The sequence below is a fragment of the Nipponia nippon genome, unplaced genomic scaffold (genome assembly GCF_047370975.1).
Source record: "Nipponia nippon isolate SJK-2023a ecotype South Korea unplaced genomic scaffold, ASM4737097v1 scaffold_8, whole genome shotgun sequence".
Classification (NCBI taxonomy): Eukaryota; Metazoa; Chordata; class Aves; order Pelecaniformes; family Threskiornithidae; genus Nipponia; species Nipponia nippon.
In genome coordinates this window covers 32279157-32296933 of record NW_028262402.1, presented here as the reverse complement: position 1 = coordinate 32296933, position 17777 = coordinate 32279157, and the positions used below count along the sequence as shown (strand labels likewise).

The window sequence follows — 17777 nt, the reverse complement described above, 5'->3', positions numbered from 1 at the left end:
GTACATCTTATAGATTAATTCTGTCACTCTCTTAAAGCAAGTTTTTCATATATGATGGGAAGAGTATGGTCTATACGATAAGTACTGTTAAGAAAACACTCAAGAAAAAAGGAACTTTTCAAAATTCATATACATAGTAGGTATAATTAAGCAGGTATATTTTGGTTAAGTACCGGCTTCAGTAATCCTGGCATACAGACAGACCAATGACATCTGTAGAACAATGTTAGTGTGAAAGATGAAAAAAACAGAGCGTTATGTCAGTACTAAACAGAAAGCAAATATACAAGTTTATTTTCCCTGGCAATGTAGAAATGCTCTATAGAACAGGCTCACTGACATGATATAATGTCTTCTTCCTATGCTTAATTTTTTTTTCTTCTTATTCTTTATATAGGTTTCCAAATACAATTCAGCTACAGTTTTATCTTAACACTAAAAAATCACAGATGCCACTGCAGTCCTTTCTCCAAGTGGGGCTTATTGATCCAAACTGGGCTTACTTTTGATGCCTCACTGTTTCTCTGGGACAGATAGAGAGTAAACTATGAAACAATTTAGGTACCCAACTCAAAAATTCTGAAATTACAAGGTTTTCTTGATATTACCTAGCCATTTGGACACCTGACTTCTTTGAAAAACATCTTGCTTTTGCCACTGGAGTACCTCAAACGCCTAATGCTCTGTCCCTGTACCTTCTGACTCATAGAAGAATGCTTTGCACAAGATGTTAATGCAAATATTCCCTGCTTTCAAAACACATTAGAGATCCTAACTTCTTATGGGATCTGTGTCATCATTCCTCTGGCGTGGTTGAACAATAAACCCATTCTCAAAGACTGTAATGGTCATTTGACCAGACAAGAAGATGCACATATAATGCGGGATAGTGGTGGCAATGAGAAAAATCTAGATCAGTAAATATATTCATGTTTAATATGCATGTTTGGAACTATACGGTCTGATTTCCCAACTGTGGGCATAAAGCAAGGCAAGAAAGTAGTAAAGCGACTTTTTGCAATCTGCATTTAAAAGGACAGAGTTTTTTTCCCATCTTTTCATTTTTTGCCTGCTCAAATTGGTTTGAGTAAGTGCATTATTTTAAGATCTTAAACTTTACCTGCCTGTATTAGTGCATAGAGTTGTATTCATTACCTGAAAAAAACCACATTTTTGTATGCAGTCATTTGTACATGGCCTCACTGCACTTACAGGCATGTGCACATAATTACGGGAAGAGACCACAATCTGGAAGTATGTCGCCAAGTTTCTGATCACATGTTAGAAGAGCTTAGGCTACTTTCTGTACTATACACACCTAATATAGCAGCCTGGAGAAAGAAAGGCAGCACAGACTACCTTAAGTTTAATGACATCTTCACTTACAACATAGAAGAAAACCTCCCACTAGGAATTTCTCATATCAACACAAATAATGGGACTTCAATAGTCATAAAACTGAATACCAAACCAAAGTTAGTTCTGCCAATGTATTATTTCCTGCAGTATTTTTCAGTCTCACATCTTTCTAAAAATAGCATGTGGTTTACCTGTTCAACAGAGGTGGAATTCAACAATACTAAGCAGTAATAGTTTAACAGAATTAAGAAGGCAGCAATTTTTTCTTACCACTGTTCTGAAGACTTTCTTGCACAAGTAAAAGAACATCTGGTTGAGTCATCTGTCAATAAAAGTAATAAAGCTGTTTTCAAAAAGGTGATTTCCCACAACTTGAAAATTTTAAAACATCGCCCCTAGGCCACTTCTGTTACTCTTCTAGAGAGTGCAGAAAGAAAAAAACAAAATAACAGCAACTGAGAAAAAAATGCTCTTAGTCCTTGGTTATCACTAAATTGTATTAAAAGAAACACAAACTGTGCGTACTTTGAAGGAAAAAAAAATCCTGGAGTAATTGTAAGTAAAGCTATTTTTACCTCTATCAAAGACTTAGTTGTGGGAAAAAAACACCAACAGAAATACACACACACACAACACACAACAGTGTGCTTAAATATGATTGCCTTCTGACATAGTGGATACACCTCACATCAAAGACTGGAATCATAGCTTTTTTAAATTATATACACTTCATGAACTTGGATCATTTTTGTCCCTACAACATTTCCATCTTTGTTTCTTAGAGGAAATCCTAAGTTTTAACTACGAGACTGCCAAATCAACTACCCCAGGAATAAGTTTAAGTATAGAATCAAAAGCTTTTTGCAGTCCTGAATTTCTTTTCAATGTTCAAGCACAGAGATGTACAGAAACAACAGCATGACAAATCAAGACTTTATTTCACATATAAATCATGTAAGATGGTTTCAGGGCTCAAAAATAACTCAGCAATCAAAAACTCTGATGTGCATATATCAGTACAGAAACAAGATCATGGAAGTGCCATTTAAAACAGCTGTAAGTGAAGATAAAAAAAATTATCTGTCTCATAGGACTGCTAGGAGTACAGATGTTTAAAGTGTTTTCAGTTTTTCAGAAGGAAGATTTGATAAAACACAAACCTGTATTATATTGCCTGACCACTACTGGTGTATGAAGCAAGGAATGTTTTTTAAGACCATTTTAATGTTGTAGCTGTTTTACCCAATACATTTTCATAAAAAAGTACTACTACCACACTGTTATATTTAAACTATAATCTACATAAAGGTGCAAACATTCAAAACCACTTAGACATACTTAATAAAATGGTCTTACTTACATTGGCAGGAAACTGGATATCTATGTTTATGTCTGAAGTTTTGAAACCAAATCTGCTATAGGAGGAACCATACAATCTTAATGAGCACTCTGCAACAAAAAGAATTATAATTCTAAGTTTGCAGCTACTTTACAGCATTGTCAGTAGATGTTAAACCTACATCTAGTTTTGATAACCACAGGAAATGAAGAAAGGTCTTCCAACAGCACAAGACTGTGCTAGTAACTCCTGCCTTCCATGCTGTTGCTAGTAAAGGTTTATCATGAAGGTCAAATGCCCCTCACGTGCTGTTCATCTTCACTTTTTACTACAGGTCTGTTTGGGTCATAAGCACCATTGTAATTTAATTCTGCTACAGGGCTGTATTGCCACATCATGTTGTTCAGCAGACTAGTAACTAAATATATTGTCTTACAATTTAGCCAAGGTTTTTAATTAAGTTTTCACTTTATGAGCTGTTGTTCTCTCTTTTTTCTTTTTCTTTTTTTTTCTTTTTTTTTTTTAAAGTTTGAATTTCTAGAATTTAAAACAAATTGCAAATAATACCTGGCAATTTTTGACGCAGTAAGTCTTCCATCACTGTTTTAATGTTGAGCCTTTCTTCTAGATCTTCGTTATTTAAGCCAAACTCCTGCACTACATTTTCAATAGCAACACCAATAGCTTGTATCTGGGAAGGCGTTGGAGGAGGCAGAGCGGTCAGCAGCTGTTCTTCTTGTTTTTCCTTTAAAGATAGTAAGACTGACATTGTAATGATTTTCTTCCGTGGTTTAATGTGCTAGAACGAATGCCTGCAACTCATCGCAAGTAACACCACCACGGGTTTTCCAGATAGTGGAGGTAATTGCAAGCAAGAACATCAAGAGAGAAACTGCAACAAGTATAAAGAATTAGATATTTCAGGAGGCTTCAGTAATGTTCAGAGGTATGTATACACATGTATTTGGAACATTAAAAAAAAGCCACCAATTCTTTCATCACCTATGAAGTGGGAAAGGATAGGAGTTAAAGAGGAAGAAACAGAAAACCTGTAGAAGACATATTTTTGTCCACTTCAAGCTGAGAAAGTAGAAGGAACTGAAGACATTTAATTAAAAAAATAGAAAGTAAAATTGACATTATGCTGGAAGTTATTTTGACGTTTACATTCAAAACAAACCTATTTCCTTTATATATAAATGAGTCTGTAATACTCCACAAGTTCTTAATTTCATTTATGGTATTTCTGAATTGAAGTCTTCACTCTGACATACAGGTTATAAATTCTAATTCTGCCATACCAACTATATTTGCTTATTGCTACTCGTCATTGCTCTGGACTTGATCAGAACTCTTCATTGCTGAAATATGCCAATGAAATATACACTAAGAAGAATGAATATAACTAGTCTACAAGAAGAATTACAGAACAGCAAAACAGAAGAGTCAGTTGGTACAGCTGTTTTGTTATACTTCAATCACCAGTAACAAAATATTACTGAGTGATACTTTAAATGAGGACTTCTTTTAATAATAATAGGCATGAAAAAGTACAAATTAAATTCCTAAGTTGAGGGCAGAAGCAAAGTCCAGATCCCAAGTTTACTCTTTTTACCAGTATCACTAAGAGTTTTTAAGAAGATTCAAACACAGTAAAAAATAAATGGGGAAAAATTTTAGAATCAGTGCAGTTTCATTGTCATTAGTAGGGTGAGGACAGTTTCATAAATCCGCATTTTATACTTTTTCTTGTCCTTAACTCACCTTTAGGCTTTTCTTGTGTCTTTTCTCTTTAATATGCTTATGAGCAAAAGCCACCGACTCAATCAAAACATCACACAATTTGCAGGTGTATTTTGCTGATGGGTAGCTTCGAGGTTGCTAAAACAAAGATAGTAAAAACCCCTAAAATATAGAAAGATATTACCTTCATTTCATTCAATACCCTTGCTAAGTTGAATGACTGTACCTCTGAAGTCCAGAAATACTCACTTTAGCTTTCCTAACTCCATCTTTAGAGTCAAAAAGTTTGCATATGAAATATAATGCCAGAAGAATGGTGGTACTGGGTCAATCAAGCCCAACACCTTGTCTTTTACAGTGGAAAACACCCAGCGCGCATGGAAGAATATATTAACTGAACAAACATACAATAAAACCTTTCTGGTCCACTGCCCCAGCATCTAGAGATCTGGTGTTAATTCATGAATTAAAGCAACAGCCAGTTTTTGTGCTTAAATTGCTGCCAAACCAAGATTATAGAAAAAAAAACAAAGGATAACCTGCCTTCTCTTGACAATTCATTAACAGCAACCCATTTTGGATGTTACATCAATTCTATAACTAGACTTTCTAGCTAGTGTCAGAGAAATTGCTCAAAGTCTACCCTCTATATTGTATTTACAGACAAAAAAAACAGGAGAGGACCATACAAGTAAAGATAGTGGCACCTTCTTCAGTCTATAAATGCAGTCTCTCTTCAATCGTTCTTCAGCTTGCTGCAACCCTAGAAGTTCTTTTGCCGACAGCACAGATTCATCTATGACTGGACCATCCACTTCATCTTGATCATACTCATCTTTTCTAGTTCTTCTTGATCTCCTTGGTTTCCTAAGCTTCTTCATTTCTTATAAAGAGTTATGAAAGCAAATATGTCAAATAACTTCAGAGTACCACACAGCATTTTGTTTGTTTTTTCTTTAATTACCATTCTACTTATGTGCAAGTCAAAGAAGATACAAATAACCTACCCTGCATGGTATCATAATCTGTTCTATGCAAGTCTGATAATAGCAAGAGTATATATTTATGTCATAACCTATAGTACCTTTGTTCCAAACTACTAAAACCCACTAATTTGTCCCAGTGAAGTGATCAACCTTATTTAGATAGCTTTGTTAAAACTGGCAAAAAACCCCAAACCTAAATGCAACAGATTTCACCGCCTTGTTGAGACATACCTGTGTGCCATTATAATGAAAAGCCAGAATGTATCTAAAGATTTCAGGCTGAGGTAGATGAACAAGCTAGAAAGTGGACTGACCCATAGACCACTATGAATATCACGGAATTAGTGAGCGTAGGTCAATCTGAATGATTTGTAAGAGCTAACAGCACTATGACATAGCACCACCATGGCTTAGCTGACGTACAGCAATTTATTATCACCAGTAATAATTGCCTGTTAATGTCACTTGCCTTTCAATTAAACCAGCACAGAGATCAGTATTGCCTTCACATTATTAAAGAGACAAGTGAAAAAAAAATAACCAACCACCCCTATGGGCTACATAAGCCAGTAAATAATGAACTTGCTAAGTATTTGCACACATTGCTTAACAAAGCTACACAACTGGCAGAATAAACATGCTTAGAAAGCTTGTTATGTTTACAGCAAAAGTTCTGGAACAAATTAATATAAATACCACTTCTACTTTTAAGCAAACTTTGTTATCATTTTGAAGCAGGAATTGCTACTGGTCCAAAGAATACATGTTAAAATCATCTCAGGAATGAATAAACACAGGCCAGATTTTCACACATGAGTTCAGATCACATCTTACCTTTCACATGAACAGCTATACAGGATGTCCAGATGCATGGAATTTCTAAAGTTCCCTGCTTCTGAGCAAGCTTATGCAACTTCCTTAGCCTCCAAAACCCTTATCATAACCTGAGGTTTTAATTTGTCATAATTAAAAAAACAAACAAAACTACAACTGCTCTACCAAATACATTTACAAAGCTTCTTTCCTGTGACCAAAATTTTTGTCTCTAATAATTGGAAAAAGGGAAACAACCTGGTTGTGTATTTTCAACCAGTTGTTTGATTCAGTTCACTAAGCAGCATGCATGTGCTAATGTTGTAAACAGGAACAGGACAAGAATAATTTCAAATATAATTTTTCAAATATAATTTTTTTCAGCAGCAACACAAGTTTATGCTGGAATAAACAGACCTAAGGCTTAATCAGTTGCAGGGACAGTACTCCAAAGGAAGCTCCAAGGAGCAGAAACAGAAGTCTGAGTCCCTGAACTTTACACATCTCTTCAGTTTTCCATGCTGACTCCCCTGCTCAAACTCCTAAGACCCGACACAGTGTTTGACTACATTTCTACTAATCAGTGTAGACAGAACTTGGAGAAAAATGTGTATTAAATGAACATATTTGCAGGAAAGCATGTGATAACTACCTACTTACCACTTATTTCTGTAACCACTAAGTAACTTAAAAAAATTATGAAGTAAATAAATACTTCTAATATTTTGTAGTTACAGCAGTGACAATCTAATTACAGGTTAATGACTACATAAAGTACTAAAGGCAAGTTAAAGTTAAAGCTCTTGCAGAAAAATCAGTGCCTCAGATTTGGTAAACTTCCTTATGAGCTACAGTAAAAAGGCATAAAGGTAAAGGAAAGGGAAGGGACAACTGCACAGAAGACTTCAAGTAAAAGGAAATGCTAAAAGAAACATTTTTAGTAATTGTTTGCTACTTGACATAGCATTAGAGCTTTTGAAGGTAGTTCAAGAGGTGAGCTATGCCATGCCTGTGCTTCGCAGCAGGATGAAATGAACTTTGTCAATACTGAGCAATGCTCACCTAACCTGTTCTTAAAGGCCTTCAGGTACATACTCCATGAGCTGCCCAAACAACCTCTCCAGTACTTCACTAGCTTTACCATTAGGAACTTTCCCTTTATGCCTCATTTGAACCTTTCTTGCTCAATTTTAGGCCCATTGCTTTGTGTCCCACCTATGGGAAAGACGCAAACCAGATTCCTACATCAGCTTCTTAATACCTTTCTAGACAGCTGAAGACTTATCATGTCTCCCTACCCTTTCGTTTTGTAGAAAGATTGGGGATTGTTTACAGTTCGTGTAGTTTCCGTTTTCTGTGCCCTGGCATTCTTCTTGATCTTCTTTGGAGTTGTTTCCATTTTATTCATTCAAGTGGGGTGCCAAATTTGGACAGAGTACTGCAACTGAGTTTACCAAAGATTTACAGAAAAAGGAGCACTTCAGGCTGCAAGTCTGTTTTCATGCCTCGCAACACCGTGACACTCACTACTCATTACCATCTTCTGATTCACTACGATTTCAGATTCTTCTCTGAAAAAAATACTACTTTGTAATAACTTTTCCCCCTTTATTTGTACAGTTGACATTCCTACTTAAACAACGGCATTTGCACATATTTCTTTTGTATTTCACTCTATATGTAGGTCATTTCTCCAATTGTGCAAAGTTATTTTAATTGACCTTTCTGCTTTTCCACATTCAGCTCCTACCAGCTCCACAGCATAATCAAATTTAAAAGCACGCAATTAATAAGCGTGCTGTCTTCATTCATCATCAGAATAGTGTAATAAATATTGAACAGAATAGAATCCCTGTGGATGCTTCCTCAATGCTTCCTATCATTTTGACAAAATCTTTGGGAAGTATTTTCTAAGTCTAGTTATGTAATTAGCTCTGCAAGTCTCTTGTATTAATTCCATCTAGAGAATTTTCCTCTAGTTTACTTAAAGAACTGTCACGTTAAGAGTGTCTGAAGTACTACAGTACTAGTAATAGCTTCTGCCACGTCCACAGGGGACTGATCACTATTTTAACGAAATAAATTAGAAAGACTACTTTTTTCTTGATAAATCGATATTTACTGCGACTCACCTCTTTGTTACCTTTCAAATACTTATAGTAGGTTACATTATTTGTTCCAGAATGGATTCCCAAGATTAAAGTTGCATACCATTTTTTTTAATTCCACTTTTAAGAGACACTTCCCCTTTCCTATATGCCAGTAGCTCACTTCTCCTGAATAAGTTTCCAGGTATGATTGCCAGTGGTTCCAAAAAATCTACTTCAGTGAGTTCCTGAAGTTTCACAGAACACAGTTCATTAGACTCAGCAAATTTGAGAACAAACTTGCAAAAGCATTCTACTCTGCTCTCTCCTCACCTGAGGTTGAGCTTAAGTGTGCAACTTACTTCTAAAAATGAGAGATACTGGGCACCTGCTCACAGTTTATTTTTTTAGTGACAGCTGATATCAAAGGAAAGGACACTTAATTCCTGGACCTCCTGGTATCAACCAGCAATAGCTTTCCTTCTCAGCAGGGGAGCAGATGAATACTGCCTTTGGCCCACAGTCTTAACTAAAACAAGACAGATCTCTTGCTAACAGACAGTTGTTCTGTGTGCCTTAGTCTTTCTTATTTTATCTAATTATATTCTCTTCAAAGCTTCCTCTTTCTGCTTTCATCTACTTACACTTCCTTCTGGTTCTCACATTCAATGAAGATCTTATGATATTAATCACTTTATCCTCCCTTGGCCTGTTCTTTCTTGCCTTTCAATACTTAGGGCTTGTACTCTCATTATTAGTACCAATCACCCATAGAGAAGTTCAATATGCATGGATAATTAGTTTTGTGTTATTGCTATATTACTGTTGTTAGTATTAAGTTCTCACAATACCTACGAGGCATTGTTTTCAACCTTCATTAAGATATGTTGTTACAGACCTCATTAGTAGCTCCAAAATCTTACCCTGTATCAACTTAACTGAAACATCCCTTATCAGCCTTGACAGAGTCAATCAAGTTGTACCTGGAAAACTGCAAACAGGGACACTACACAGATGTTGCAATCTACTTACTCCTACTACTTAAAAACTAACTTACAAAGACAAAACAATTTATAAAACGAGTTCTGTATCATTCGCTGTAACAATTTGTTTAAAGTGCTGCAGTATAGTAGAGTCAATGGTTTGCAGTATATGACAGAACAAGAATGATTTTTTGCTTTAACAGTGAATCTTGACATTTTACTTTTCAGTAACACACACAGAAGGCTACTTTACTGGATAGCGATGTAAAACCAAACACGTTGATTACCAGAGCTTCCTTTCTGCATGTCTGGCACGTCTTCATTCATGAAGTCTTCCTGAAGTTGTCGTCTTACATTTCTGTTTCCAGCACCTTCAACCTCATGAAAAGAGTCCTTTCTTGTCCTGCTATGCACAGGAATCCAGGCAACAGATCTGTACTCTCTCCAGCTGTCAGAAGTACCACGGTGGTCATCAGATACCCACTTCTTCATTTGGTCTCTTTGGATATCATTTAACTTTGATCCTTGACTGTAAGCTGTGTTTTTAAGAGAATTTGGGCTACTCAAAACACTACGTGGCCCTCGCCTGGGACTGCTTCCATAATGACCTGGTGTTCCCTTTTTCTTTTGGAGGCTGGTATCTGTTTTATTGCTGTGGCCATTTCCATATTCATCCATGACTCGGTAGTCTTTCTGTACGGGACTTCCTTTTAATTCTTCTTGATGTAAAATTTCCTGTTCCTTACTTTGTTTGGCAAAGCAAGGTTTTGCAGCATCTCCCATGGTTATTGCTTTCGATTTAATGATTCCTCCCTAGAAATTAAAAAGTTAGAAGTTGTATTTTAAAATTAATCAAGCAATAGACACTGGTTATTATTTGTTATGGAAAACTCAACAATCAAAGCTCTGGCTCTGTACCATAAGGGCAAGCAAGTCTCAGTAAGCAAAATTTGCTCCAACCAAACAAAAGGCCGTTCAAAACTCAGCTAGGGTTCTCCTCTTAAAATGTCTAACACCTATGGTTGATTCACAAAATACAGAGACAGCCTATGGCTTTTCTGGGCATTAAGGTCGAGACCCCTCTAGGACAGATAACTACTTTTAAAAGTCCACAGCAGGGTCTCAGCTCAGTACAGGAAAGCTTTGAAAGAATGACTGAAGAAACTTTGTAGCACGTAGAATATGTAGGACGCAATAACAACGATGGCCGCAAAGCCATTCTACATAATCTGAATAGTCCCCTTTCCCTACAGTAGACACTGTTTACCTTGTTAAGAATGAAAATTGTGATCAGAGGAGGCAGAAATGTAGAAGTTGAGTAGCAGTCCATCTGTCAGGCAAATCTGATCTGGTGATTAAGAAACAATGCTGCACTGCCCAGTGCACTCTGCACGTTTTACCTAGACCAGCATTCTGAGGTCTCAGGGTACTGGGTATTAAGCACTCGTATTTCATATGATTTTAGTATCCTCTAACACATCCGGGCTACTGATTTGCTCTTCCCCCTGCCACTTGGTCGCATCAACGTTCTTACTGCAAAACATTTCCAGGGAGCTGTTAACTCCAATGTTAGCATAAACCCATGTGGACTGTGAAAGGCGGAGTTACCTGGAAGAGACTGGCTAAACACATGTAAGCAGCAGCAGACACATCAACACTGAATAGCGTATGATTTAAATATAGACACATACAACCAAAGTTTTCTCTTTCAAAAGACACGTATGTGCTTAAGGATGCAGAGAAGGCTGTAGGGCATTTACAAGAAGCACCTAAACAGCGGGAAATGCCCTTTTGTTGCCTTTAATATGGGAGTAGGGTACCTCATTTTCTTAGATGTTTTTTTTTTTAAGTTCTGCAGGCCCCAAGGACACCCTTCGACATCTCAGTGTCTGCTTTCTATAGGCTTGAGACTTTTAGTGTTTCTCCTCCTCTTAAGTAGAAGAGACTTTCTGCTCTTATATGAGTGACAAAACAAGTAGGATTCCTGTCCTAAAGACCTGAAGTCATAGCCAGGTACGTACGACTGTGGAGATGCAGCTACTCCAGCTGAGAGTTGAAAGAAAAGTTTCAAACACAGACAGTGAACTTGCTTCCTCTTTTAAGGGAGCAACTGCCATCAAATCTGAATTTCAGAGTAGCCTAAAAACAGCTTGTTTTAGAGCCATCCCCAGAAGCAACGCCCACACCCAGCCGCCAGGCTGGATGATGACACACTCCCTGCGCTGGAAGGGAGCAGGGAGTCAAAGTTTACACTCGCCCCTGGCTCCCGGCCACGACGCGAGGTGCCGGCCTGGCGGGGGGCGGGCTGCCCCGGAGGGTCACCGGCGACGCAGGTGGGGGACGGCACGGCTCCCCGCGGGGCCAGAAGCAGCGGGCAGCGCCGGCCAAGGTGCCAACGGGACCCAGACGGTGGTGTTACTATACTGGCCTCCGTCACCGCCACGCAGGAAACAGGCTACGTGTGCCAGGGCTCCCCTGCTCCCACGCGGCAGCCCTCGGCCCCCTCCTTCCCGTCCTCCCGCCGGCCGACGAAGGCCCCGGCCCCCTCCTGCCTCCCCCTCCGCCCCCAGCACAGCCGAAGGCCCGGGGAACGGCCTGGCGGAGGCGGCGGGACAGCCAGGCCGGCCGGCGCAGGGCACCGGCGGGGACTGTGGCGCAGCAGCCCCCCGCCCCGCTCGGCCCGGCCCTGCCCCGCCGCCTCAGCAGGGCAGCCCGCGGGCGGAGGGGCCGGCGAGAGGGGCGGGCGGGCCGCGGCCCAGTCACGGGAGGGGAGCGGGGAGGGAGGCGCAGGGGCGGGCGAGAGGACACCGGGGGGGCACCGCCCGCTGCCGGGGAAGGCCCTACCCGGCCACCGGCCGCCACCCGCCGAGAGAAGGGGACTCACCGGCCGCCGACAGCCCGCCTCCTACCGCCGCCCCGCCATTGTGGCTCGGCGGAAACGGCACCGGTCCCTCCGCGCGGCCGATCCGCGCGGGTCTTCCGGCAGTCCGGCCCCGCCCCCCCGCCGCCCGCCGGGGCGGGGCCGAGGCCGGGGCGGGGCCGAGGCCGGGCGGGGCGGGGCCGGGGGCGTTGATGGGAGGCCTGGTTTCGGGCGGGGGTCGGAGGTGTACCCTGCCCGGGCCTGCCTCCACCCGCGGCCGCCCGCTGCGGCAGTCGCCGTGTCCGGGGCGGGTCGCCAGGCAGGCTCCTGGCGGCGAAGGCGTTATGTCACGGCCGGCCCTACCGACGCAGGACCCACGCGTGGGCGTGGAAAGCCCTTCCCCCCAGCTGGGGCAGCACGGCAGTCCGCGTTCTGTGGGACCCTGCCCAAGGCGGGGGGTGTCCCGCCTGCACTGCGGCCATCTGCCTGCAAGCGCAGCGGTAAATAAATGGACTGGCGTGGGCAACGACGAGAACGGAGCAATACGCGCAGCTACTGCAGAATAGTCCCTGGATGTAACGTCGTTTGCGCGGCCGCTGGGGAACTGAAGACGCTGTCGTGCTGCTGGGTACCAAACCCGACCGCATACATATATATATATATATATATATATATACGTGTCTCGTCAAACTAACCACCCCAGTCCAAGTAGCTAATGTCCAGGGCAAATGGCTCAGGAGAAACAGAAACGCGAATCACAGGAAGTGGGAAACCCCGGGGCAGGTGCGGGAGTGGGCGCGTGCCGGGTTTCCCGCAGAAGAATCGCTTCTGTATCACTAAATCGCCCTTCTCGCTGAATGAAGTGACCTGCGTGTTTTGTGAACATTGCTTGCACCCACTCAGGCTCTTCCTCTTACAGCTTCCTCTTCTTTCTGCATGCCCTTTTCAACACCTAATGACCGCCTAGTTCAGGAGGGTCTTTTCCTACTGCTCTTTCCCATCCATATGTATGGAAAAGAGGTGCTCTTAACTCACCTCATGAGATGGTCCTCGTGAGAATCCACCTTCCCGTTCCAATCCAGACTTCCTTTGCAAAATGTGTACAAGTATGCAGGTTTTGAAGGGAGGTAAGTAGTGGAGACTTCCCAAAATTACTTACGGTACCTTTCAAAGACAGGACATTATAGCTGTATAGCCTAGTGCTTTGTATCAGCACTTGGAAATTACTTTTTCCTTCCCCTATAGACCCCTTCAAAATAAGAAAAGTCTCCTGGCAAGATGCTCTCAGGAGAGGGCCTGGGATGGAAGGATAGCTTAACTTACCAAAACCATTGCTGTGAGCAGATGTGGCTGGGGTGTGAAACACAGAAATGTTTCTGAGCCCTGTCTTGCCTCCTTCTTCCATAAAATTCTTTGAGTGGCTGCAGGCTCAGCGCATTTCATGTCATACTGACTGCGGTGAGTCAAACAATGTTTGGTCTTATGGAAACTCCTCACTAGTGCACCCATGCAATACTATCTCAAGGTCCTGTCGTTTTTGTGAAACTAAAATTGCTGTTGTTTTTATGAAACTCACAGATTCTGGCTTAGATTTCAATTAGATGGGTAATTGTATACTCAAATACTAGCATTTTCTGTGATCCGACAAATACAAGATTAAGTGAGCTAAAAGGGTCATATGTCCTAAATAAACATGATACTTGGAAGACCCAAACTTTGATTAGCTGAGATTTTTTTCTAAATAGGTAGCATGAAGAGACAATTAGTCAGCTTTTGTAAGAAAAAGTAAACAGCATACTGAATACAAATATACTGAAATGGGAAAGAAAATTCGCAGATCTTGCTAAATTTACCTGGAATAAAAGAGAACAAGAGAGAGAAATCAATATTAAAAGAGTAGAACTCACTAAATCGAGTAAGATGAGCCAGATACATATAAATTATAAGACTGAACTTAAAGAACAAATCACAGTATTGGGCATCACAGGATCGTATTTTATTTTTGAAGAGATGTAATCTCTGGAATTTCTTGAGCACTAATCTTGAATCTGTCACAGACTTTTTGCTCCAGCTTAAGCAAGTCATTACATTTCCAGTTTCTCTATAACTACGTTTACTTAGCTCAAACAAGCGTTTGGTACGTTTTTTAAACAGGTTTTTTTTGTGTAGTGCAACAGGTACTATTTTCCTTTAGGAAAGCTTGACCACCAAGACAAAAAAAGATTGAGGTTTTCTGTGCTTTTGTGCGATAAACTGGGCCAATTAGGGATCAGAAACCTGCCATACTGGTGCTAATGGGGATGGGATTGCCCAGGCATCGAGTGGTAGGAAGCAGAGGTGGAGTGCCTGTTTTGACTGTGACTCAGCCATCTCTTGGAGCCTCACCCCATATCTGCTGGCTTTGTCACCTCAGCATTTCACTGTTGCAACACTCTCCAGCTTGAAAAGCTGCTAAGAAGTATTGAAAATCTTGCTGCTTGTCTACATCAGTGCAAGATTGCAGCACTTGCAGATAAGTCAGAAAACCTGTCTGCCAGATATTTTACTATGAGATTTTTCTGAAGACAGTGGAGCTGACCCATTTACACCTGAAAAGACCTTGGCCCAGTGTTGTGTACCCTGCCAGCTTCTTGTGCACGCCAGCCTAGTCGCTTGTGGGGTGGTGTGAGAAGCAAAAAAGGCCTTGACTCTGTGTAAGCACTGCTCTGCAGTAACTAAAACATCCCTGTGTTATTGATGTCTTGCAGAAACCTAATTTTCCAATTAGCAAAACTACTAACCACTTGTGCCTTGAGAAGGGAATTTGGGAGGGAGCTAAAAGACAAGAACCTGTTTGTAGAAGTAACAAACTGTGGAAAACTAACGTCTCTAGCCTTGAATAAGAGCTAACAGACCCATAAAAGGGAACATCTTGGCACCAAAGAGTGGACAGTGGCCACAGAAGCGTTAAGTTTGATAAAACTGCAGAAACTGGGTGACAGGTAAATGTGGTGAGGGGAGATCGCGACCACCGACTCAATTCAGGACCAAAAAGACTTGCCCACCCCACCTGAAAGGAGCATGCTTGCTAATTTACATAGCAAGCGAGGCTAATTTAAATACAGTAAACCAATAGTGTATGAAATGTTAATCACCAACCAATAAGTGTAAATTTAGGCTGGTTTATACTAATCATGTAACCTGATAAATATACTGTAGTTTTGTACGATGGTGTGCTTGATTTGTGGGAAACCACCGAGCACCCACGCTTGCGCAAACCTGAAATAAATAACCAATGTCTCTCCTGAGTGTGTGATTATTAGCCTATTGCACACCAGGCAAAGAATCTGCTTTTCGGACAACATTATCAACACTCTTCTCAGTGCAAATCCAAAACGTAGCTCCATACAAGCTACTGTGAAGAAATGTAATTCTGTCCCAGACAAAACCAGTACATTTTCCACCCCTTATTCCGTACCATTTATGTTGTGTTCAGGTCTCACCCTATCACAATACATTCTCATTAACCACCCCTTTCCCAGCAAAACGTTTGTGAAATGTCCATAAATATCTATAAAATGTTCATTGAGTTCATTTGGTCTGCGACTTTGGGCTTCATCTGTTACGGTATTCACTCAGAACAGGAGAGGTGGTGTGTTGCACGGAGTCACTGAGCACCAAAACCAGCTCAAGTCGGGTCACTGCTGCACTTGCACTGCTTCTTGTGAGGTTCGTCCTTCATTGGTTCAGGTGATTTCTGCTGTAGTATTTCTTGTAACATGCAACTCAAATCATGGGTTACAACAATTTAAAAGTATGTCCATTACATTTTTCCACCCCTGGTCCCTTTGGACTAGGCCATAAATTTTAACATTGCAATGAATTCCTCGTCTTGCCTCTAGCTTGGCTAGCAGCTAGAGATTCCTGCTGTAACACCTTTGATATATGGCAGCCACAGTAGTGGTGACATACAGCATCATGTAACACTGCCATCATACAATTCATACCATGGATTATTTTCACACAGGATTAAATCACCTTGAGGTACACATTGGACTTCCCTTCAGCATTACCCACCAAGTGCCCTCAGGTCCTTGAGCAAAAACAATCCCACAAAGAGGTTTGCCCTTTCCTGAGGAAGGAGTAACCCAGATTGGTTTCCCCAGCCAGTTCCTTATATGTACTACAAGGACGTTATCTCCTTCCACAGTGCATAGCGGTTTTGATTGGGCAGGGCCAGGTCAACTGGCAGATTCTCTAGTGTTAACTAGCCAAGTGGCTTATGATGAACGTGTATCTCAATGATTGAATGTCTCACCACCCATTGCTCTCAGTAGTTTTTAACAGTCATTTTTCAACTTTCCTGGAGGCCGGTGCATGGTAGGCAATACGATATACCTAGTCATACCATGCTCCTTGGCCCAGGTGTTTATGAGGTTGCTTCAGAAATGAGTCCTGTTGTCTGACTGAGTTCTTTCAGGGGTGCCATGTCACCATAAAACTTGCTTTTCAAGGCCCAAGATAGCGTTCTGGGCAATGGCGTGGGTCACAGGGTATGTTTCCAACCATCCAGTAGTTGCTCCCACCACATGGTGGTTGCCATGGCAGGTTCGTGGTAGCGTGGTAGTCAGGCTTCCCCATATTGATATTTCAGCCATCGTTCTCTATACCAAAAAGCCTTTAGCAGTTGGCTTGTTTGATTACGGCACTCATTTTACATTCATGGATAACCTGTGCAACGGCATCAATAGTCAAGTCCACCCTTTGGTCATGAGCCCATTTGTATGTTGCATCCCTTTGTAGATGTCCTGATGTGTCATGGGCCTATTGAGCTATAAATAGCTCACCCTTATGTTCCCAGTCCAGACCCACCTGAGCCACTTCAATTCTACTGGTCTGGTCCCCCTGCTGGTTGTTTCAATGTTCTTCAGTGGCTCGACTCTTGGGTATGTGAGCATCTACGTGACGTACTTTTACAACCAGGTTCTCCACCTCAGCAGCAATATCTTGCCACAATTCAGCAGCCCAGATGGGTTTACCTCTGCACTGCCAGTTGCTCTCCTTCCATTGCTGTAGCCACCCCCACAGGGCATTTGCCACCATTCATGAGTCAGTACAGAGATAAAGCACTGGCCATTTTTCTCATTCAGCAATATCTAAAGCCAGCTGGATGGCTTTCACTTCTGCAAACTGACTTGATTCACCTTTTCCTTCAGCAGTTTCTGCAACTTGACGTGTAGGACTCCACACAGCAGCTTTCCACCTTTGATGTTTTCCCACAAGATGACTGGATCCGTCTGTAAAGTGGGCATATTGCTTCTAATTTTCTGGTAATTTATTACACAGTGGAGCTTCTTCAGCACAAGTTACCTCCTCTGGCGACACTCCAAAGTTTCAGCCCTCTGGCTAGTCCATGATCGCTTCCAAGATTCCTGGGCAGTCAGAGTTTCCCATTTGAGCCCATTGCGTTATCAGTGTGACCCACATAGTCCATGTAGCATCAGCTGCATGATGCGTAGAGGGTACCCTCCTTTTGAACATCCAGACCAGTACAGGCAATTGAGGTGCCAAAAGGAGCTGTGCTTTAGTACCAACCACTTCTGGAGTGACTTGAATTCTTTCACATGC

The 17777-nt window shown here is 41.5% G+C and overlaps 1 protein-coding gene across 14 annotated transcripts in view; it reads right to left on the bottom strand.

Annotated features, from left to right (window-relative positions):
* Window positions 1–12323, bottom strand: part of TUT7 (terminal uridylyl transferase 7) — a 33374-nt gene extending 21051 nt beyond the window's left edge. For 4 of the 14 annotated variants that reach the window (XR_015700972.1, XR_015700971.1, XR_015700973.1 and 1 more), the window contains exons 1-8: window positions 12195–12256; window positions 10578–10932; window positions 9598–10123; window positions 5131–5324; window positions 4463–4579; window positions 3266–3443; window positions 2720–2808; window positions 1630–1681 (exon numbers count right to left, since the gene is read on the bottom strand). Coding sequence is in view for 10 of the 14 variants with exons in the window: in XM_087741759.1 (XP_087597885.1) it covers window positions 1630–1681; window positions 2720–2808; window positions 3266–3443; window positions 4463–4579; window positions 5131–5324; window positions 9598–10123; window positions 10578–10640 (1219 nt within the window). In the remaining 4 variants the exon portion in view is untranslated. Of the gene's footprint in view, window positions 1–1629; window positions 1682–2719; window positions 2809–3265; window positions 3444–4462; window positions 4580–5130; window positions 5325–9597; window positions 10124–10577; window positions 10933–12194 lie in introns of those variants that run through there. The other 10 variants (XM_087741757.1, XM_087741758.1, XM_087741759.1 and 7 more) reach the window with 9 other exon arrangements.
* Between the last annotated feature and the right edge of the window lie 5454 nt (window positions 12324–17777).